At 35.5% G+C, this 22,019-nt stretch overlaps 1 protein-coding gene across 3 annotated transcripts; it reads left to right on the forward strand.

The window, feature by feature from the left end:
• The first annotated feature begins 422 nt into the window (after positions 1-422).
• On the forward strand, positions 423-21,622 carry LOC143253729 (solute carrier family 35 member G1-like). 3 transcript variants are annotated; one of them, XM_076508033.1, is made up of 3 exons: positions 423-1,643; positions 14,903-15,029; positions 18,791-21,622. In XM_076508033.1, the coding sequence occupies exon 3, from the start codon at positions 18,812-18,814 to the stop codon at positions 19,934-19,936; it is 1,125 nt and encodes a 374-aa protein (XP_076364148.1). In that variant the 5' UTR covers positions 423-1,643; positions 14,903-15,029; positions 18,791-18,811; the 3' UTR covers positions 19,937-21,622. The 3 variants fall into 3 exon arrangements, with proteins under 3 accessions (XP_076364148.1, XP_076364149.1, XP_076364150.1); XM_076508034.1 differs by lacking the exon at positions 14,903-15,029 and adding an exon at positions 15,086-15,152; XM_076508035.1 differs by lacking the exons at positions 14,903-15,029; positions 18,791-21,622 and adding an exon at positions 7,165-9,026 and having other exon boundaries at positions 428-1,643.
• The last annotated feature ends 397 nt before the right edge of the window (positions 21,623-22,019 follow it).

The raw sequence follows: 22,019 nt of genomic DNA on the forward strand, positions 1-22,019 counted from the left end.
AAGAATGCAATTATCTGTAAATATAGAGAATAATACCTTACAAAGATAAAGGACCCATGAATGACAATGGAATCATGGTTAGTCAAACCAAGTTGCACAAATTTGATGAACAGAAGGATGACATAAATTATTTCCTGAATAGATATGAAGGATTTGCCCAAAGTCAAAACTATGACAAAGGAGACTGGGCAGTCTGTTTCAGCTCATTTCTTACTGGAAAAGGGTTGGTTTGGTTTGTTTTGAATGTTGTGAAAAATTACAAGAGGGCTATCTACTCTAGCAGTCTCTAATTCAGCAGTGTAAGAATAGAGGGAAAACAACTGGTCTTAGGTTACTCTTTTACCAACGAATAGTGGGATTGGCCGTCACATCATAACGCCCACACGACTAAAATGTGCAAGTATATTTGGTGCGGCGAGGATCCGAACCCACGACCTTCGGATTATAAGTCGAATGCCTTAACCACCAGGCCATGCCGGGACTGGTGTTGTATTAAGTCACCATAACGTTTCTTAATGATAATTTTGAAAGTTTGATGATCAACTGAAGATTCTTAAGGATACTTAATAGTTAATGGGACTGGCTTCATGTATGAGTAGAGCAAGGTGACTGATATACTTGCATCTCTGGCTACTAAGGCTTCCACTCTGACTCGTAATCTGACTATCCTCATGCGTTTTTGTTGCAATTTTCAAACCAGCTACTCGTCCCTTGGCTTCTGTCCTGTGACATTTAACGTGTTTTTAAACCGACAATGAATGTTGACCAATTAGGACATGACACTCATGTTCTACATGTTGCAGGAAACTTTGGCGGAAGATGCATTTTGTTTTGTTTCAAATGGATTTTCCACCAAATTGTCATGTGATCACTTGGAGTTGCTTGCAATCTTTTAAAGCATTTTGTATGGTGATGAATATTCTTACCAGATGTATTACAGTTGGCCCGGCATGGCCAGATGGTTAGTGTACTCGACTTGTAATCTGAGGGTCGTGGGTTCGACCTTGGAGACGTTATAATGTGACGAACAATCCCACTATTCGTTGATAAATGTAGTAGAGTTAGCTGTGGGTGATGATGACTAGCTGTCTTCCATCTTGTCTTACGCTGCTAAATTAGGGACGGCTAGCTTGGATAGACCTCGAGTAGTTTAGCGTGAAATTCAAAAACAAACAAACTGAAACAAACCTGTACTACAATAGAAAGTACAGCTAACTACAATGTTCCAACATTATACATTGAAGCTGATAACTGAACGCAACAAGGTATAAATATCTGGGGTTTGTTTCATTTTAACGTTAAAAATAACTACAGGCAAGTGACGTCATGATGTTCTGAAGTTCATTTGATTAAACAATATATGTAGATATTAACACTGAAATAAGACAATTCAGTGTAGAAGTTCCGTCATGTCTAGTTTTGCAATAAAACGATTGATTATTATCAGGAGAGTAAAGTTCGTTCTTTTCTTCCTTTCTCTAACTTTATCGTCAAAATATCAAGATTCGTTGAAATATTTGAACAATATAGATGTTATTGAAACAATTCAAGATACATACGTATGTGAATTCGTGCCTGTCACATACCTCAACTGACTTCATGTTTTGTAATATGTTCTCCTCTATGCGGTGAAAACGTTTCAGGTGAGTACCGAAATTGAACGTTCATAAAACGGTGTTATTGTAGTTTAATTACACATCGGCGTTATGTACGTGTATACCATCTATGTTATATTTCCATTGTTTTCTAAAAATGTTAGGTACAGCCAGGCATGGCCAGAAGGTTAGGGGCGCTCAACTCATAATCCAAGTGACGCGGGTTCAAATCCCCCATAATACCAAACATGATCGCCATTTCAGCAATGGGGGCGTCATAATTTGACGGTCAATCCCATTATTCGTTGGTAAAAGAGTAGCCTAAGAGTTGGCAGTAAGTGGTGATGACTAGTCTGACACTGCTAAATTAGGAACGGCTAGCGCAGATAACCCTCGTGTAGCTTTGCGTAAAAATCAAAACAAACCAATAAACCTATGTAAATGTCATTATTTTTGCCTTAACTGAAACTTCTAAAAATTATCCTTTAAAACTTATAAAATAACCAACACAACACGTGAAGAGAAGTTTATCATTGTTGGTTTGTTAACACAGTTGGTGTACTATAAACTTCGGAAGCTGTACCTGTTATTAACACTTATTAATAGCAAACATTGTTAGTAACATCATAAATTTGATACATCTCAACATTTAATTAAGATTTAAATTTAAATTACAATTTAACTCAGTTTCAAGCTACTTCAAATCAAAATTCATTGACTCATTCTTAACGTATATATTCACAACCCAACACATTAACATCAAAGGTGGTTTTGCTTCCAAGAAGCACGAGATCGAAGACTTAATTACGCAATCTACTCTTGACATTGTAGTAATTACTGAAACTATGTGTTCTAAAAATAATCCACTAACATTTTCTGGATATGTTATTTTAAGAGTAGATAGAATGAACAAAAATGACTCATTGTACGAATATATTCTCCTACTTTATCTATTATCCGAATAGTTATTCAAAATAGTAACGAAAATATTAGCATAAATTTAAATTTATCAAATAATAAGATAACAACCATAGCTGGAATTTACTGTTCTTCATCCAAAATACTGGACACTCAATTACTGGTGGAAGACGCAAATAAGTGTTATATTTCTGTTGTTGTTGTTGTTGTTTTTAAAGTGTATTTTCTACTTATTATTATGAAAGTAACTAAAATGAAAAAAATTAGAAATTTAATAAGTTTGATTATGTAAGGAAATCTTCTGTAGCTTTGCATTAAATTAAAAATCAAACAAACAATATTCAATGTTGTTGTCGCACAAAATAATATTTTATGGGTATTAGAAAAAAAAAATGTTTCGTCGGCAAATATTCAGTAAGAAATTAACCTTTAATCTTGAGGTTTGAACAAGAGATTCCGACAGCATCTTGAATACTTATATGTTTTAACTACTTACGTTCCAAACTGTATACAAGTCCACTTTGTTGTTTGTTATAATAAATGAGTCTCAAACAAAAGTGTTGTCGACGCTACAATCAACCTCATTTATAACTATTTGAGTTCGCTGTGTATTTTACATAGAAATTATTGCTTTTGTCAGTTCGTTCATTAAATGTTTTTAATTGCGCATTATAATACAATATGTGCTACCCACATTTCAGTAATTTAAAGGTTCATCGACGTTATGTGGCTTATATAGCTCAAACCAGTGTGTTTGTTTTCTTATAGCAAAGCCATATCGGGCTGAGTCCACTCAGGGGAATCGAACCCCTGATTTTAGCGTTGTAAATCCGTAGACTTACCGCTGTATTAGTGGGGAAGGCAGCTCAAAGCAATATTATTTTACTAATAATATTGAATTTTATTTTCATACATTAATAAAAGTTTGTGAATATATTTTTTTTAAATAAATATTATTTTTGTTTAAAACACACCTGCCTTCATAAAAGCATTCAGACTTTTAGGATGTTATGGTTATCATGGATTATTATTATTGTTATACTGAATCTTAACCCAACAATCTTAAGATCTATATATTTCATTCTTTTGTGTTTCATTCATCAGCTTTGCCCTACTGGTATCGTTTATTCTAGCTTCTAAGAACATTAATCCATAAATTACAATAAAATATACAGTACTAAAAAAAAAAAAAAGCTAAACAAATTAATATGAAAACAAGTGCATTTATAAACATAAACCAAATTGAAGATACTGATAGGATAAAAACTTAGCTTAACTTTATAAGAGGTGCTTAAAATAAAACCTTTAAATATTTTAGTGTACATTACGGTGCAAAAGTGTTAGGACAAAGTCAAAATTAGACAGAATTTGGGCTAGTTTCGAACAACAATTGAAGGCATATCCAGTACAACAGAAACTCAGTGAAAGTGCTTGCGTTCATCAAACAATTAATATTTTATGTCTCTCTTTTGCTTTAATAACTGCAAACAGCTTTTCAGGCATTGTTGCAACATATTTGATCAAAGTGTTCTTTGGAATTTTACTCCAAATGTCTCTAATACAATTCAATACAGTTTCTTTGGAAGTAAATTTTGATTTGTCAAGTTTTTGATCTTTTAAATCCCAGATTTGTTCAATTGGGTTGAAATTAGGATTCTGTTGAGCTATTGTATCATTTAAATGACTCTAGCAGCTTCTTTCTTAGGTAAGTATCTTCTGCATGGGTTGGATGAGTGTTTAGTGTCATTATGTTCTTCGTAGTGGAATCCATTACCAATAATATACTCATTTCTGGGTATACCATGACAAATCAGCATCTGGGTATACTTGTGCTGGTCCATTATTCCATCTGTTTTGCAAATATCTCTTCCTGTCTCACCAGAAAAACACCCACAAATCATCATAGTACCTCCCCCATGGCTCATGGTAGGTGCTATGCATTGAGGTTAGTCTTTTCCACCTTTCTTCTGCCAGATGTACAACCTACACTTTGAACAAAATATGTCAAACTTGGACTTATTCATCCATAACACCATTTTTCAACCATCAACAGTCAAGTTTTTGCATATTTTAGCAAATTTCAGTCAATATTTGAAGACCGAAGTAAAGATTTTTAAAATTGATATGTGAACAAATATTCCACTTTCTTCAAGTCTTCTTAGATTTGTAGATATTGACACTTTCTGTCATTTGATACATGGTACTTTATCTGACAGTTAAGATCTTTCGCAGTCTTTCTTCTGTTTTGGAGGCTACATAAACCTAACATCAATATCATTGAGTTCAGGTGTTCTGCCTCTTCCTTTCCTAGTTTCAACTTTTTCTGTCTCGGTCTGACAGATACAAGGTGTAATTGACAGCGTTTGAGGAGCATTTCAACTCTGCAGCAACTTGTAGGAGAGTCCAACCAGCATCATGTGAAGATTTTATGCAAACTAATGACAATTCTCTGCGTTTTTTTTATCACTTGTTAAATCAAGATGCATTTGTGGAGTGCTATTGAACTGATTTATTCTAACAAATACCGATACAATATACCTGTATTCTTTCTGTTTATACTTAAGATACTGCATGGGGCCCCATGACAGTTATTTGAGACCCTAAATTTGATCAGTATGTTCGTTTAAACAGAATCCTTATGACATATTCTTTGTACAAATATTTTGGATTCTAAAGAATGATTAATATTCTCACCCTGTTTCATTCAGTCGTGAATAGTGATGAGTGAAGTATTACCATAGTGTTGAAATTTATATTCTTTAATGGCATCGTAGAATTAGCCACATAAAATTGAAAGAATAACAAAACATTCCCTTGTCCTAACACTTCTGCACAGTACTGTACACGATGAACATAAAATATTATAAAAACTGAAGTCACAGCGACAATTTCAAATCAATTAACACTTTAGAGTTTTCATGTCTTTCTTATTAAATTATTACAAGTAAGTTAAAGGGCAATAATGTTGTAATGTGAGTAAACGGTGGAAGAGTGGTAAATTTAAGGGCATACAATACTAAAATATAGGGTTCAATTCCCGTGATGAGCAGATTGCACACAGCCCAAATATATATATTCATAATTTGTGATTTTATAATCAGTGATAAGCATTCGGAAGTTTCAACTAGAACGGCACCTTTTGCAACACTTAGGTTAAACTACAAGATCAAAAATTCCAAGACTCGGATGTAGCTGACCAGACGTAAGGCATCCAATTAGATGCACCACTACTATGTGGCTACTCTTAACCAGATATCAGGATTTACTAACACAGTTTAACACCCACACAGCCGAAAATGTGAAACATGTTTTGGTGGTATATTGAGACTTAAAACTGAGGTCTGACGATACCCAGGTCAACACTTTATCTACTAGCCTATGGCTGGCACACATTACAATTTTTAAAGTAAGCACATGGCATTAAGACATGCTTAATGTTAAGCAGCATTGTGTTTCAAATGCTGTGCATTATTACTTAATAATTCAAATTATTTGTTATCCAGCCTATACTAGAAAGGTCCGTATGTAAATTTCATAGAGAATCATAGATGAGATTCACCCTATCTTTACACAGAAAAGCAGCATATAGTAATAGTGGGAGTACGATTTGAGCAGGAATAAGAATTGGTGACGTATCACTCCTTATATCCTGAAGAAAGAATAATGACTGGTTACATATCACTACTTATATCCTGCAGAAAAGTACCCTCAAGCCGTAGAGATCACATTCTTCAAAACTCTGTACTGCAATGTAGAAGCAAACACTCTAACTGTGGACAAATTCCTTGAATAGGAATGTGAACAAATGGAGTGGCCTTCACACTCACTGAGCTTGTATTCAATAGTATGTTCATTTCAAGGAATCCAGACACTCAAAAGTGCCTTGAATGTTTGTTCTGTCACACATTAACTTAGAATCTGAGTTTGATGTGCATCATTTATGCTAACTACTATTGAAGTGTTTGATTACCGTTCTCCATATTGAATTAAACAATAAGAACTATAAATCAACAAAATGATTCCGACCAAATGTTCTTGCACAAGCATTGGTTAAATGAACAGCCATCTGTAAATCAGACCACGTAAGTTATCATTAGATGTTTGATTTACATGAAGATTAACCGAGTGGCAACTGATTTATTTTGTAGCTATATTACAAATTTGGATTATCAGTAAACTTATTTCAACAGTATATTATGTGTTCAATGAACTCTATTAACTAAATTTTGAATACTCTGCAGAGCATTAGTTATTGTCTATTGTTGCAAATTACTTAATATTAATATTAACTTTAGAATTATTATTCAAAATACATCAAGACCAGGGAGATTAAATGTGTTACTAAGGCTTTTAATGTCTAGTAATATAATACATGTCAAACATGCTATCAACAAATCTTTCCGAAACTTTTTGTCACTGTTACTGTTGTTTATCTCATACAAAATTCAAATATATGTTTTTAACTGTTTAGGTTTAAGTGGTTATTTACATTGCTAGATAATATAATAACAGAGTATTGAGTTATCTTCAAATTTCGTATGTTTCTGTTTAGCCTACATCTTCTGTTTATGGAGATTTTCTTTATCAGGAATATTACCTTTGATCATGCTATATCTTAACATAATTTTTACGCTTTTTTTTCTTTTTACAGCTCTTTTAGTGTACTTGTAATTTACAAGAATGGAGCAGAAATTATTTAGGCCTAAAAATACCGGAACCGAAGTCTCCATGAATGAAGATATTTCAGACTCTTTATCAACCTGTCAAGATACTGTCAACAAAGAAACTGAAATCATCCAGAAAATTTCTTTTCTAGGTCTTCTTTCTTCTCTATTTTCTTCTCTGTTTTTTTCCAGTGCATCATTTATTGTCGCCTTTGTAACCAATGTGGATCCTATTGAGATTTTAGTTATCCGAAGCTGTATCCAGTTGCTGACGTACGTACCAGTTGTTATCTATAACAGAACTTCTTTCTTAGGTGTTAAAGAAGAGAGATGGTTTCTTTGTATGCGAGCAATTACAGGAACAGTTTCCACGGGAATGGGTTACTATTCCTTTCGATTGATTCCATTGGCAGATGCTTCCACTATAATATTTAGTTGTCCAGCGTTAGTGACTCTTTTTGCCTGCGTTTTGTTGAGAGAACCATGTGGAGTATTTCAAGTATTCACAGTTATTATTACTTTGACAGGCGTAGTGCTTATATCTAGACCATCTTTCTTATTTGGAGTTACTTCAATAGACCAGGTTAGTTCAGCACATCGCCTCCAGGGTTCTCTGACAGCATTTTGCTCGTGTATTGCTGCGGCATTGGCCATCATAACACTGCGTAAATTGCAGAAAACATCAACTTCCGTAGTTATATGTGTGTACTCCGTTACATCCATTGCTTTTGGGCTGATTTATTTCTTCATTGTGGATAATTTTACAATTCCAATTTGTGGACAGGATGCCATCCTTCTCGTTATTTGTGGACTCTTTGGGACCTTTGGACAGTTCCTACTCACAACTGCACTAAAATTAGAAGATGCTGGTCCCATATCTTTGACAAGGACACTTGATATCGTTTTAGCCTTTGTTTTTGGAATATCCTTTCTTGATCAACATCCTACCTGGAGTAGCATCGTGGGAGCTTTGCTTGTTTGCTCCTCTGTCGTTTTAATCGCCATCAAGAAATGGAAAGACAAGCAAAGACCAAAAAACATTTTAAGTGAAAGACAACCTCTCAAGAATAAAACCAGTAATATTTATAACTCAATTTTATCTCCAAAACCGAAGTAAAAATATTTATGCAACAAGTTACTAAACTGTTGAACTTTTACTTCATATTGAAGTATTGTTATTACTTTATAATATGGTAACTTATCTTTGTAATATTATTATTACTGTGGTTTTGCCTTGGGATTACTTTAATAGGACGTTTATGTAATAAGGGGTTTGTAATTACAGTTCAGTGAACATTGCTAGTTGAAACAACTGTTTGTGCTAGTAATTAGTAAATGTAGTGTTCGTACCTTTATTGCGAAAAAAATGAACATTTTCTGCGAAACATTTTTTATTTTTTGTGAGAAAAATGTTATGACTGTGCTCTTTACTCATATCAAACTCATTGCATCAAAATGATTCAATGTAGATAGTTCAGTATCTTTATACATTTTACTGATATAAACTGTAATATTTTTATACATTGTTGAAGAAAATAACAAATTTTAAAACTCCAGTTTTCAGTACTAGATTTGAAAATAACGTTAATAAAGAAGTAATCAAATCCTCAATTACAGTTCTATTTAAAAAATATTTTCAGAATACCAAACATTTTTAAACAATTAGTTCTTAAACAGTGCCTGACAAAGGCTGATTAGCATCTTATTGGCTATTCCAACATGAACTAAGATTTGTTGAAATTTGTTTTCACACATATTACAGCTAACAGTCTTTGTTGGCTGTAGTATGCGCTTATTAAGACTTTTTATCACATACTCAAGTGATAAGGAACCTCTTCTAAGTGTGCTAATAAAGTAGTTCAAGATACAAAAGTAGAAATAACATCAGATTCATAACATTTGGTAAGCTAATTAATTAGTTGTGAAATACTTATAAACTGGATCACATGGATACAGGTTATAGGAAATATCAAATCTTGAAATTAAAAAAAAAAAAAGACAGAAATCTTACGTGAAACAATTCCGTACTCACAAACTCTCAAGCGTTAAAGTAAGTTATTTTAAGAAGCAACAGTATGGTACTTTTGCTCACATAACTCTTTATTAATCATTTGTTTCATAGTTATATTGTTTTGAATTTGTGCCATGCTAGTCGAACCTAATGAATTTTTCTCGTTGTTTCAAGTGAGTATTTTTATATCACAACATGTTCTATACCTCAGTCAAAAAATATAGAGAGAGACGACCAAGTTAGTACAAGTGAGTAGGTTAGTCAGAGTGAAAGTAAAAGTAAAAGAAAGAAACTGAAATCAGACTGAGTGATTGTCAGTTTAGAGATATAATAAAAGCTTCACAGCCTATATTGTAATAACAGAGATATAGAAAATAAGCTGTACTAAAGTGATAAAATATGTCTGTGTGAAGTGAAAGAATATAATTATCTGCAAATATAGAGAATAATACCTTACAAAAGATAAATCACCTATGAATGACAATGGAATCATGGTTATTCAAACCAAGTTGCACAAATTTGATGAACAGAAAGATGACATAAATTCTTTTCTGAATAGTTTGTTTGTTTTTGAATTTCGCACAAAGCTACTCGAGGGCTATCTGCTCTAGCAGTCTCTAATTCAGCAGTGTAAGAATAGAGGGAAAGCAACTAGTCATCACCACGCACAGCCAACTATTGGGCTACTCTTTTACCAACGAATAGTGGGATTGACCGTAAAATCATAACGCCCCCACGGCTGAAAGAGCAATCATGTTTAATGTGACAGCGATTCGAGTCCGCGACCCTCATATTACGAGTCGAGTGCCGGGCTACACTGGAAAAGTCTTACAAATATATGCAGGGACTGCTTCAGAAGATTTCATGGGCTTTTACATGTTAAAAGTGGCCTTCTTGAAACGTTATTATCTCAGAAAAGAATGTTTTTGTCAAAAATTCAAGGAAATCAAACCAGACACTAAAGGAACTGTATTTAATTTTATTGTACATCTACAGCAATACTTCACTAGATAAAATGACATAACCATGTGCAAATACAGTTTTGAAGGCAAGTTGATATATTAATGCATGAACAGTTCATTAGTGCATGCTCAACTGACATGTGACTAGAAAGTTCAAAAATGACCATTTAAAGTCTAAGTCAGGGGTGACTAATCAGAAGTAGGATGACACCATAGGCTATGTGTACGAAGGTACGTGCCTATGATTTGGTGGTTGGCAATATAGCAGCCAGTAGAAGTTTGGAGGAACCACACAGAAAAAAGACTGATGAGGTGTTTACGGTCACCATAAGAGCTCAATAAAAGAAAACAAGACATCAAGCCCCTACAAGTTTCGAAAAGTGACATCTCGAATGTAGGCGTATTGGAAATGTATGAAGCATAAAAGAACGACCTTTCACTGCAGAAACTTTGGGATAGTGCTCAGGAGAAAGTTGAGTACAATACCAAAGGGAAAAACTGACACTCTTACAAAGTAAAGACTAGAGAGGAGGGGTGCTGCACCAAATCTATCAAGGCAATTCTCGTCGGGAAGTTAAACAGATCATAGTACCAACATAATACCAAGCTCAAATGATGAAGTTAGCTCACGAATTGATCGTGGGAAGGCAGCTATGAGTGAAGAAGATGACAGACAGAATCACTAGCAACTAACATTGGCCAGGGGTAATTGGAGATGTGACCAGATTCTGCAGATCATGTGTTATCTGTCAAAGGATAATACCTAGAAAGAAGGTAGTTAAGGTGCTACTGGGTGAGATGCCTTTCATAGAAGTGCCACTTAGCAGAGTACCTATGAACTTAATTGGACCACTAACACCTGTTTCTGAAAAAGGGCATCCAATAAATGCTACCAGTAATAAGGAGGAGAGAATTTAAGAAGCTCTCCTGAATATGTTCTACAGGGTATGCTTCCTAAACACGTCTTGAGTGACTCAGTTTACCTCAGGAATGATGCAAGAGGTTACAGACTCTTCAGCTTTAGGCAATTCTCTCCCACCATTCAACCTCAGATCTAATGGGCCTTGTGAGAGAGTTAATGGAGTCTTAAAAAGCATGCTTAAGAATAAGTGCCAGGACAGACCGCGTTACTGGAACCAATACTTGCAAACATCATTATTTCTTCTACCAAAAAGCTCACAAGCAAGTACAGGATTTTCACTCTTCAAGTTGCTGTATGGAAGAATAGTAGGCCTGATGCAGACATTGAGAATATTGTGAAGAGAAGAAGAACAGTCAAGAGTAAAGAATACTTACCAGTATGTGTTAGACCTTAAAAATCAACTGAAGGAAACATGCCATCTCGCTTGAGAGAGCTTGTATGCAGCTCAAAACAGTCAGAAGCACTTCTTTAACAAGAAAACCAAAGATTAACATTTCAATGTCAGATAAAAGGTCTTGGTTCTGCTACCTACAAAGAACAACAAACTCACCCTATAATGAAAATAATATTTGAAAGTGGAAGAAATAATCAACATAATGGGCTATAAAGTGAAAGAAGGCCGATATCTAGCATGCCAATCTGACATGGCAGATGAAACTGCCACAGATGCAGAACCAGAAGACAGTGACTTTGTCATAGAAGATGTTGACCTACTAGATATAGAATTACTATGCAAAGATGAGACACACATAGAACATCACTGTCAGTGAGAAGCTCGGTGTCAAGCAGAAAAATGATATAGAAGATCTACTGTGCCAGTAAGTTATTGCCTTCATAGAGAGATCAGGCAAGAAAGACAAGGGAAATGCTTTTGCAAACAAAAATACAAGGGAAATGATCTGTAAAGTGAATGCAAAGAGAAAAAGTGTGGTTATAATATAAATTTATATAAGAAATTACAACAACTGACAAACTATATACATATCTACATGGTTTTACTTTAAAATTGAGAGTCTACATGACCATTTGAACTTTCCCTTTATAAAAAGTCCCATGAAAAGTGTTCTAATCTATCTGGTTCAAGTTAAATGTACTGTCTTCAACTGAAGCTCTTGCACTCTATTGGTCATCTTCCTTAATTCTTTACTTAAAAGCAGTTTCCTTCTTCAAATGGCAAGGTACAGGCCTCATCAAGTACGCTTTTTGAGCCATTCAGTGGTTCATTTCACTACTTTAACCACAATTATAACCATCAGAGTTTATCACTTTCGTGTATGAGACAACTTCCATATTGATATATGATGGTCTAATATTGCTGATGTCTCTTGCTGTTTCAATAAGTGAGACAGTTAGCAATGCAGAAGCAACTATCTCAATCAGCAATATGAAGAAATTAAAAATAAGATACTCCCTAACCATCACAAAGATAGAAACCTTATTACAAGGTAAAATACTGGTTTTTGCAGTGTCTAACTGATGTGTTTTCAGAAAAATTTCATCATATCATGGATATTGGAACACAGTGAGGAGAGAAAAGATCAAGAGGTTAACATAATAGTATGTGCAGCTGTTGAATGTACATTAGGAGAAAGAAGGCCATTGCAAGGCAAATGTGTTATCGACTGAAGTATGAAAATCATCTTCTGTAGCACATCTTTAATGAATTCAGCTTTATTCACCTCTGAAATATGGAAGATGTCTCAGACACGAAAGTAATCAACTCTGATGGTTATCATCATGGTTACAGTAGTGATGGAAAATATTTTCAAATAATTTGACCTTGTCTGTAGTTTATGCCCATAGGTTTTGCAAGGATGTTAACCCTACTTCAAATATTACTTATTTACAGTTTAGGAGAGGTGTAGCTCGAGATAAGGTAGAGGTTCAGCAAGAAGCTCATCTGCACCATCTTCAAAGTCTGTTAGGTATGACAAAATAAATCACTTTTTTGAACCTCGTTCATAGGGCAGATGTTCTTGTGTATTAAAACTACCAGACTGAGGTGCACGAAGTGTGAGAAAATACTACACAAGGCATATAGTGATGTGCGTTCCACAGAGAATGAAACGCAAATTAAATGACCTGCGTACTTATAAATTAAAAACCAGATTCACATCGGTATAATGCAAATCAGTAGCAGATTTAAGGGTGTGTGGGCCTAGGGAGTAATGGTTTTTGTAGGCACTCCATTTCATGTGATTTTACATAGAAAAAATATTAATGGGCTCCCATTGAGACCATGGCCTTGGGACTGAGCCCCTTCTAGCCCCTACCTAAACACGCAACTGATGCAAAATTTTCTTTGTACTTAATAAATAAAATAAAAAAGAGGCCTTAAAATTTTAAATATTTTCAAAAAATATTTCTGTAATCTAGTTTAACATCTGAATATAACAATAATAGTTACAATATTTTGTTGTTCTTTTTTTCAATAAGTAAAAGAAATTAATCATTTTGTAGCTTGTAGCTATTTTCAGTCACACTTGTAACATTTTAATCAGAAAGGCAGCTAGTCATCATCACCCACCGCTAACGTTTGCGCTACGCTTTTACCAACGAATAGTGGGATTGACCGTTACATTATAACGCCCTCATGGCTGAAAGGGGAAGTATGTTTGGTAAGACGGAGAATCGAACTCGCGACCCTCATATTACGAGTCGAGCGCCCTAACCTCATGCCGAGCCCATTGTTAAAATGAAATAAGTACAGCCAGTAGTGTCATTACTTGTTAGCTTCATAGTAGGTAAGTAGATCAGACAATTTAGAACCCATAATAGAGTTTAGATATGAGAAACGTATTAGAGTCAGTTAATTATCAATATATGTATATATTATTCGAAACACAATGCTGCTTAACATACTCCACCCTTCTAAATGAAGGAGAGTTATAAAAGTAACAGTCAATCTTGTTATCTGATTCAAAGGAGTAACTGGTGTTGCTTAATAGTTCCCTTCCTATTGGTGAGAAATTCAAAACTATGAATCTGAGTTTCAGGATTCTCTGGCCTGGCACATGTGTTAGTCATTTAGGATGAAAATAGCAGACACCATTTATTAATAGCTCTGGTCCAAAGTAAGATAATTTTATATACCACAATTTGAAGGCTTCGTAAATCCACTGGACCTGAATAATAGATTAACCAGAAAATTTAGTGTCGTAAATAATAAAACTGAAACCTATGATAATTAAAAGGTACTAAAGTATTGTTAGCTCTTTTCACTAATATCGGTTATTTCGTGTCCTTTTTTTTTTCAATAATTACGCTCCCTAGTGGCCCAGCGGCAGGACTGAGGATTTATAATCATGAAAACTACAAAAATTCTAAACGACATTCCTGAGGTTTAAGACTAAATCGGTGTCAGGTTAAAAAGAGTTTTTAGACCAAGCCTGTCTCAAGCTGAGCAAGGTTTCAGACTAAGCCAGACGTCAGGTTACAGGGTAAGTCAGGTGTCAGTTTCAGACAACTAGATGACTTAAACAGAATAATACAACTTCAAATTCTCACCTAATAAAAAAAGGAGTACAGTATCGAAAGTATTAGCACTAATAACTAAGATATGACAAAATAGTATCTGCATTTCTTCGCCTACGTAAAGAAGACAATGTTTGGACGTTGTCCTTGCTATTATTGTGATTCCTTATCTCTCAATATCATGAGAATTGTAGATTAGTTCTCGGCTTGAAGTACTGTAGGCTTTTAACATTTATTTTCATAACTCATCTCAGATCAGAGAAGTAAATAAGTTGAAACTCACTACTAGTGGATAAAACAAACAATTTGAATTAAAACTTTGTAACAGAAGTCAGTTTTTGTTCGGTTTTTTCCAGACCCTGTCTTCTAGCTTCGCTGTATTGTTCGATAAAAAGTGATCTTGGCACTACTCCAGATATGGGGTCACGTGATTGCATGAATGCTGGTTCGTGCCATGTTAAAATATAAGAACTTTTCTAAACGGTAAGGTTTCATTTTTTTATTCCTTTGTTTGTAAGTGTGTGGGTGTTTTCTTATAGCAAATCAACATCGGGCTATCTGCTGAGTTCACCGAGAGGAATCGAACCCCTGACTTTAGCGTTGTTTGTAAGTAATATATGTATCATTTTAACGACGTCCAAAACTTAAGGCACATAAGTTAGACAAAACATTCGTTTTTATAACACTGGTGAACTGTGTAATAGAACAACAGATAATTATTGCCTTACATAAAATTATCTTTATATTTTATCTTAAGGAAAAACAAATCACGAAAAGATACTAAAATACAAAATGCAGTAAGAGAAGAAACGAAGATGAAAAGCTACCTTGTTACGTTCAGAAACGAGTTGTTTTATATTCGTGGTTTTGATGGATCAGTTTTCAGCTTAGGGTTTACAGTAAACGTTAAGAGTTACATTAAAAGCCGTAATGATAGGATAAGAAAAGAAAGACTCCTTGAGAGATAATTATGTTATGACGACTTGTTACCTACATCTCTCTTTACTTTGGACAGAGTTTTCATCCATACGAGGGCTGTTCAAAAAATACGCGGACTGACGTCATAAAACAAAATGTACTTTATTTAGAAGTTACAGGTCTGAGACCCCTTCAGGGTACTCTCCTCCCCAACGCACACACTTATCCCAACGGTGTTTCCACTTGTTGAAACAGTCCTGGTACGCTTCTTTTGTAATGTCCTCCAGCTCCTTCGTCGCATTTGCCTTAATCTCGGGAATCGTCTCAAATCTTCTTCCTTTCAAGGGTCTTTTGAGTTTGGGGAACAAGAAAACATCGCAAGAAGCAAGGTCAGGTGAGTAGGGGGGGGGAAGAACAGTGATCGAGTGTTTGGCCAAAAACTCACGATTTCTGAGGCACACATTTCGCAGCAACGCGGTGCATCTTCAATTTTTCGGTCAAAATCTCTTAACAAGATCCAACTGATATCCCACACTCTTCAGCAAGCTCCCTGACAGTCAGACGTCAATTTGCCCGCACCAGGGTGTTGATTTTGTCGACGTGTGGGTCGTCGTTGACGTGGAAGGACGTCCAGGACGTCCAGGACGCTCATAATCTTCAATGGTCTGTCGACCATTCTTAAAACGTTCATGCCACTTGAAACATGCCGTACGATTCATAGCAACATCACCGTAAGTCGTGTTAAGCATAACAAAAGTTTCAGTCGCAGATTTTCCAAGTTTATCACAAAATTTCACAGCAAGTCGTTGCTTCTTCAGGTCATTCATTCTGAAATCCGCCAAACGAAAAAATCGCACTTCACTTAAAACCGCGTAGCTAATACACAAATGAAGATATCTGCAATCGGGAAATGGCGTCGTAATCAGCTGATCTGTGCGAACCTAGCGACACCAAGCGGATTCCTCTGGAATTAACTGGAGCCGCGCAATTCAAACAGTCCGCGTATTTTTTGAACAGACCTCGTATACTTGATTGTAAACATTATTTCGGGGGGTGGGGGCACGAACAATGACTCTACCAACGTTTAAAATGTGCCACTAAGAATTTGTTTTGCAAAACATTAGAGACATTATTTTGTTCTAGATTTTTCCAAGGGCTTTACATAATCTATCATGTCAATATCCATATTAAGTCACCTAGTCTTTAGTCATTTCCATGACCTGCGACTACACTGGTTAAAAGCCCAAACTTTTTTCGTTACTCTTCAGTTAAATTGTGCTTACTTGCAAGTGCAGATAGCCACTAAACTTAGTGCCTTCGAAACAGTAATACCACAGAACTTCCCATCACAAAGTTGTTGTGGTTTTATTTTTTCGGTTATAAACCATTCCAGGTAAGAAGTTTCAGTATTTCGAATAAATTGATATCTTTATTGTTGAAACTTATTAATAAAGCAATAAAATGATTGATTTCAAAAGGTGGAAACTAAGTTACTTCTCAATTATTTATCATTTACACTTCAGAGGCTATTCAGAATGTCAGAAAAGCATACAGGTTCAAGAAGATTTGATACAAAATAATAAAAACCCTTTCACCTTTCTTCTTCACGGACAGGGGTAGTGAATAATTTATGCAATTTATTGCAAAACCTAGCCCTAGTTGCAATTAAAGTAAACCTTCTTAGGAACTGTTAAAAAAAATAATTACCACTGATTTATATCTGCAAAACTGACACAATAACCATGTTCACAAGCGCTGGAAGACATTGCTGTCGAAAGGTGTATAAGGCCATAAATGGAATTATTGTTGTACCTACAGTTACATTAATTTCCTGTTCAGAACACACTACCTTTGACAGAAAGCACACTATTGAGTAAGTCTGAATGAATAACGTTGACTGAGTTGCTAGAAATAATGGATATGAATTCTATGTAAACAAATTGCACTTTACTAGTACTTTACTAGCAAACTGATTGAATTATAGCTTATTGAATATGCAACTCTGTCTTACGTTAAACTAAATTCTATTAATTGTTTTTATATTAAACTTTTTATCTTTGGAATGATAACTGCATAACTTTGCCCATCCTATAGAAAATCGTGTGTGATGGAAGAAAGGCTGTAAGGCTAATAGATACAGACCCATGGTATCTTCAACATGGGTCTTTACCATCCTTCTCTATTAGCAGTTTGAATCTAATTGAAGTAGCTAATGACTCTGTAAAGAAAAAATTGGGGGAAAAAGCTGCATGAAAAGCTTTAATGAGCATATGTCTTATTCATTCTTGAATTAGAGGTCACATACTTACTACACGATGCTTGTTTATCAAATATTTATTAAGGCTTTTAATATATGCATGAGAAGGTTTGCTCATAAAAATGCATGCATTACACACATACATAGACATTTTCAATGTTTCTCTCAAGGTTTTTAACATTTAAGACTGCCTTGCTTTATCTATCTGTGATATTCCAATTTTGTACCTCCAAGATCAAACCTAGTACCCTCTTGCATGCCAAGCGAGGGTTCTACTATCTGCACTGAAATGTCAACCTACAAGCTTGCTCTTCCACATTTATTTTTGTTTTTGTACGTTTCAGAACAAAAGTTACCTACCAGGTTATCACACTTCTATTAGTTTCAGTTTTGTACCAAATATCCAAAAACCGATTGTTAATAAGGAAAGGGAATAGTTGTTTCAAAACGGAAGGGTAAATACAAAGAAGTGAAGAGAAACGGTTTAGTTGTGTTAAAATGGAAAGACGAATATATTTGTTTGTTTTGTAAAAGGCCGAGCATGTTTGGCGCGACGGGGATGCGAACCCGCGACCCTCAGATTATGAGTCGCTTTTACCCACCTGGCCGAGCCGACGAATATATAGAAATGAATGCAAGGGGACTAATGTCAAACGGGAATGGTGACTATATAGAAATTGGGTGCTTTAACATCAGTTGTTATATCTGACTTACAGATGAAAAATCTATCAACCCTTCAAAGTTGCGAAGCTAAAAATTTGAAAAATAATATCAATATTTTTAACTAACAGCACGTCATCGTGTTTTAATATATCAGTATTTTTTAACTAACAGCACGTCATCGTGTTTCAATATATCAATATTTTTCAACTAACAGCACGTCATCGTGTTTTAATATATCAATATTTTTTAACTAACAGCACGACATCGTGTTTTAATATATCAGTATTTTTAACTCACAGCACGTCACAGTTTGTTTTAATATTTGTGCTGTTTATTTAAACTTTATTTTAAAAATATCATGTCAGTGAAGGCGACTACTCTCACTTGCATTTTAACATTTTTTCAGATGTGCTGGTGAGCTTAAGAAATGGAAACTGAAACCAAAACATTAAAGCTAAAGCCTAGTGCAAGCCATAAGACACTTATTGAAGCATCCATGAAGGACAACTTGAAGACTTTGTCATCATATCAAGATACCATCAACACGTCTCGGAGTCTCAGAATTCTGAAAATCCCATTTTTAGGGATTCTGTGTGCTTTAATCTCCGCAATATTTTTTTCCACAGCATCGTTTATTGTCGCCTTTGTAACCACAGTTGATCCCATCGAAATTTTAGTTATCCGAAGCGGTATTCAGATGGTGCTGTGTGTACCAGTGATAATTTACAATCAAAACCCATTTTTTGGTATTAGTGGAGAGAGGAATTTTCTTTGCATGCGAGCTATTGTGGGAACAGTTGCCATGGGGATGGGTTACTACTCTATTCGTCTGATTCCATTGGCCGATGCTTCTACTATAATGCTTAGCAGTCCAGCATTAATAACTTTGTTTGCGTGTATGATCTTGAGAGAACCATGTGGGATGTTTCAAATATTCACAATCACTATTACTTTAATAGGTGTGGTACTGATATCTAGACCATCTTTCTTATTTGATGTTATTTTAGTAGACCAGGTTAGTTCAGAAAATCGCGTTCAGGGTTCTCTAATGGCATTTTGTGCGTGCACAGCGCGAGCATTGTCCTTTATAACCATGCGAAAATTGCAGAAAACACCCACTCCTGTGGTAATTTTCATGTTTTCTTTATCGTCTATTGTTTTTGGCCTGTTCTATCTCTTCATCACAGGTACACTTAGTGTTCCATCCTGTGGACAGGAGGCTGTTCTGCTAGTTGTCTGTGGACTTTGTGGAACATTTGGACAGTTATTAATGACGACCGCACTAAAGTGTGAAGAAGCTGGACCCGTGTCGATAGCGAGAACAGCTGATGTCGTTTTGGCTTTCATTTATGGAGTATCATTTCTTGACCAATATCCGTCCTGGACTAGTATCGTGGGTGCTTTTCTCGTTTGTTCCTCATTCGTATTGACAGCTATGAAGAAATGGAGGAGCAGAAATAAGCCATCGAATACTCCTTCAAATGAAAGGGATCCACTCAAGAGCAAAAAGAACATATTTTACAACTCGTTTTTAAATCATAAGTCTAATTAAAAACGTTCTTTAGCTTATGAACTTTGCATCTTGCATATTGAATACATAAATAGGATGAATGTCTTTGTGCATTTGAATGGTCTCCCATTGTAAGAGCGATAAGTCTATGGGTTTACAACGCTAAAATCAAGGGTTCAGTTCCCTTTGATAGACACAGCAGATAACTTTGACATAAGAAAACGTACCTATGTCTTTGAATGACTGAGTCAAAAATTAAACCTCATTAAATAAAGCATAACAATGGGATTTATAATGAAATGAAGTTTGGTTTGATTGTTCTCATCCACAAAGCTACAGAATGGATTATATTTCCTCTACCCATCTAAACCCAGTTTATAACTTTGTAGACTGCAGACTTACCGTTGCAACTGGAGTGCATGAGGAAACGTAATTACGTTTTCACTTCAGAATTTAATTATTTTGGGTCATTTAAATAATCAATGTTTAAATTTCAGTGCATCTTCACACAGACTCGCCTAAGATAACCTAAATTATCGACATTAAAAGATGCCTTATCAAATAAATAGAATGGTTCACAAGGAACGTTTTTTCTTCTTCTGGCTAACAGATACAGTACATGCTCTAGAAAATGGATTAAGATGCAAATATCACATGAAATAGGTTTTTCTGCAAACAACGTAGATGAAAAGATTCGCAGAACTTCTAAAAGCATCGTCTATCTTTCCAATATAACAATTACATTCGGTGCTTCTTTTTTATAAAATTTAATGAAGCTTTACTATTAACAATAATCTGCTTATTTACCTGAAACACACATTAGGAACATAATAGGCTGAGCGAGCAGGTCGGAAAGTCTAATTTTGAATTGTGAACCAAAGATGAGAGCAACCAGTCGGAAGTACCAGGAAGCGGCTATTTTAAACAGTATAAAAGAATTTACTACTACTCTTAAGCTGCTAACCAAGATTTTTGAAGGGGTTTGAAAGAACCAAGTACCATCGGTCTCTAGTCCGATATGCTAAACCACTAAACTATACTCGGGACATAACAGCTACAACATATGTTGTCCATTTTATCTTTAGCCTAACCTCACCATAGTTAATGTTTCTTTGCATTTTGTAAATACGTTACGCAATGAAACCTAAATGATACATTTAGAAGAAACTCCTGCAACCATACACATTTGTTTCATTTTGAATTTCGCGCAAAGCTTCTCGAGGGCTGTGTGTGTTAACCGTCCCTAATTTAGCAGTATAAGGCAAGAGAGAATACAGCTATCCATCAGTACCTACAGCCAACTCTTGGGCTACTCTTTTCTCAATGAATAATGGGATTGACCAAACATTATAACGCCCCCCACATCAGAAATGGCGAGCATTTTTGGTGCGATGGAGATTCGAACCCTCGACTCTCAGATTACGAGTCGAGCCTTCTAACCACCTGGGCGTGCCGAGGGAATAACATAGTAAAGATGTTGAATCTATATAGGCTATAAGGATCAACTAGTAGTTGACCAGACAGAAGACATAAATGTGTAAAGAGATGAAAGTTGTAACAAATAAAAACAGTGATGCAATAATTATTGGAGACTTTTATTTTAGACATATTGTTTGGAACTGTATGGATTCAAAGAGCGAGAGACAGAGATTTCTGGAAGTGATTTATAGCGTTCTTCTGTACCAAACTGTCACAGGGGTAATTAGAGAGTGTTTGTTTGTTTTTGGAATTTCGCACAAAGCTACTCGAGAGCTATCTGTGCTAGCCGTCCCTAATTTAGCAGTGTAAGACTAGAGGGAAGGCAGCTAGTCATCACCACCCACCGCCACTCTTGGGCTACTCTTTTAGCAACGAAAAGTGGGATTGACCGTCACATTAACATTATAACGCCCCCACGGCAGGGAGGGCGAGCACGTTTGGCGCGAGTCGGGTGCGAACCCGCGACCCTCAGATTACGAAGCACACGCCTTAACGCGCTACGCCATGCCGGGCCTAATTAGAGAGGGAATAGTTAACAGTGTTAACTGCTGAGAACATCTTGAAGAATGATCATTGTATAATTATGTTTGATGTGTTGCTACACGCAGGCCCCCCGCTAGTACAGCGGTATGTTTCCGGATTTGCA

This window comes from Tachypleus tridentatus, chromosome 6 (genome assembly GCF_004210375.1).
Source record: "Tachypleus tridentatus isolate NWPU-2018 chromosome 6, ASM421037v1, whole genome shotgun sequence".
Classification (NCBI taxonomy): Eukaryota; Metazoa; Arthropoda; class Merostomata; order Xiphosura; family Limulidae; genus Tachypleus; species Tachypleus tridentatus.

Bases quoted from the DNA above. Each gene is read 5' to 3' on its own strand.
- LOC143253729 (XM_076508033.1), top strand. From the start codon at position 18,812: ATGGAAACTGAAACCAAAACATTAAAGCTAAAGCCTAGTGCAAGCCAT.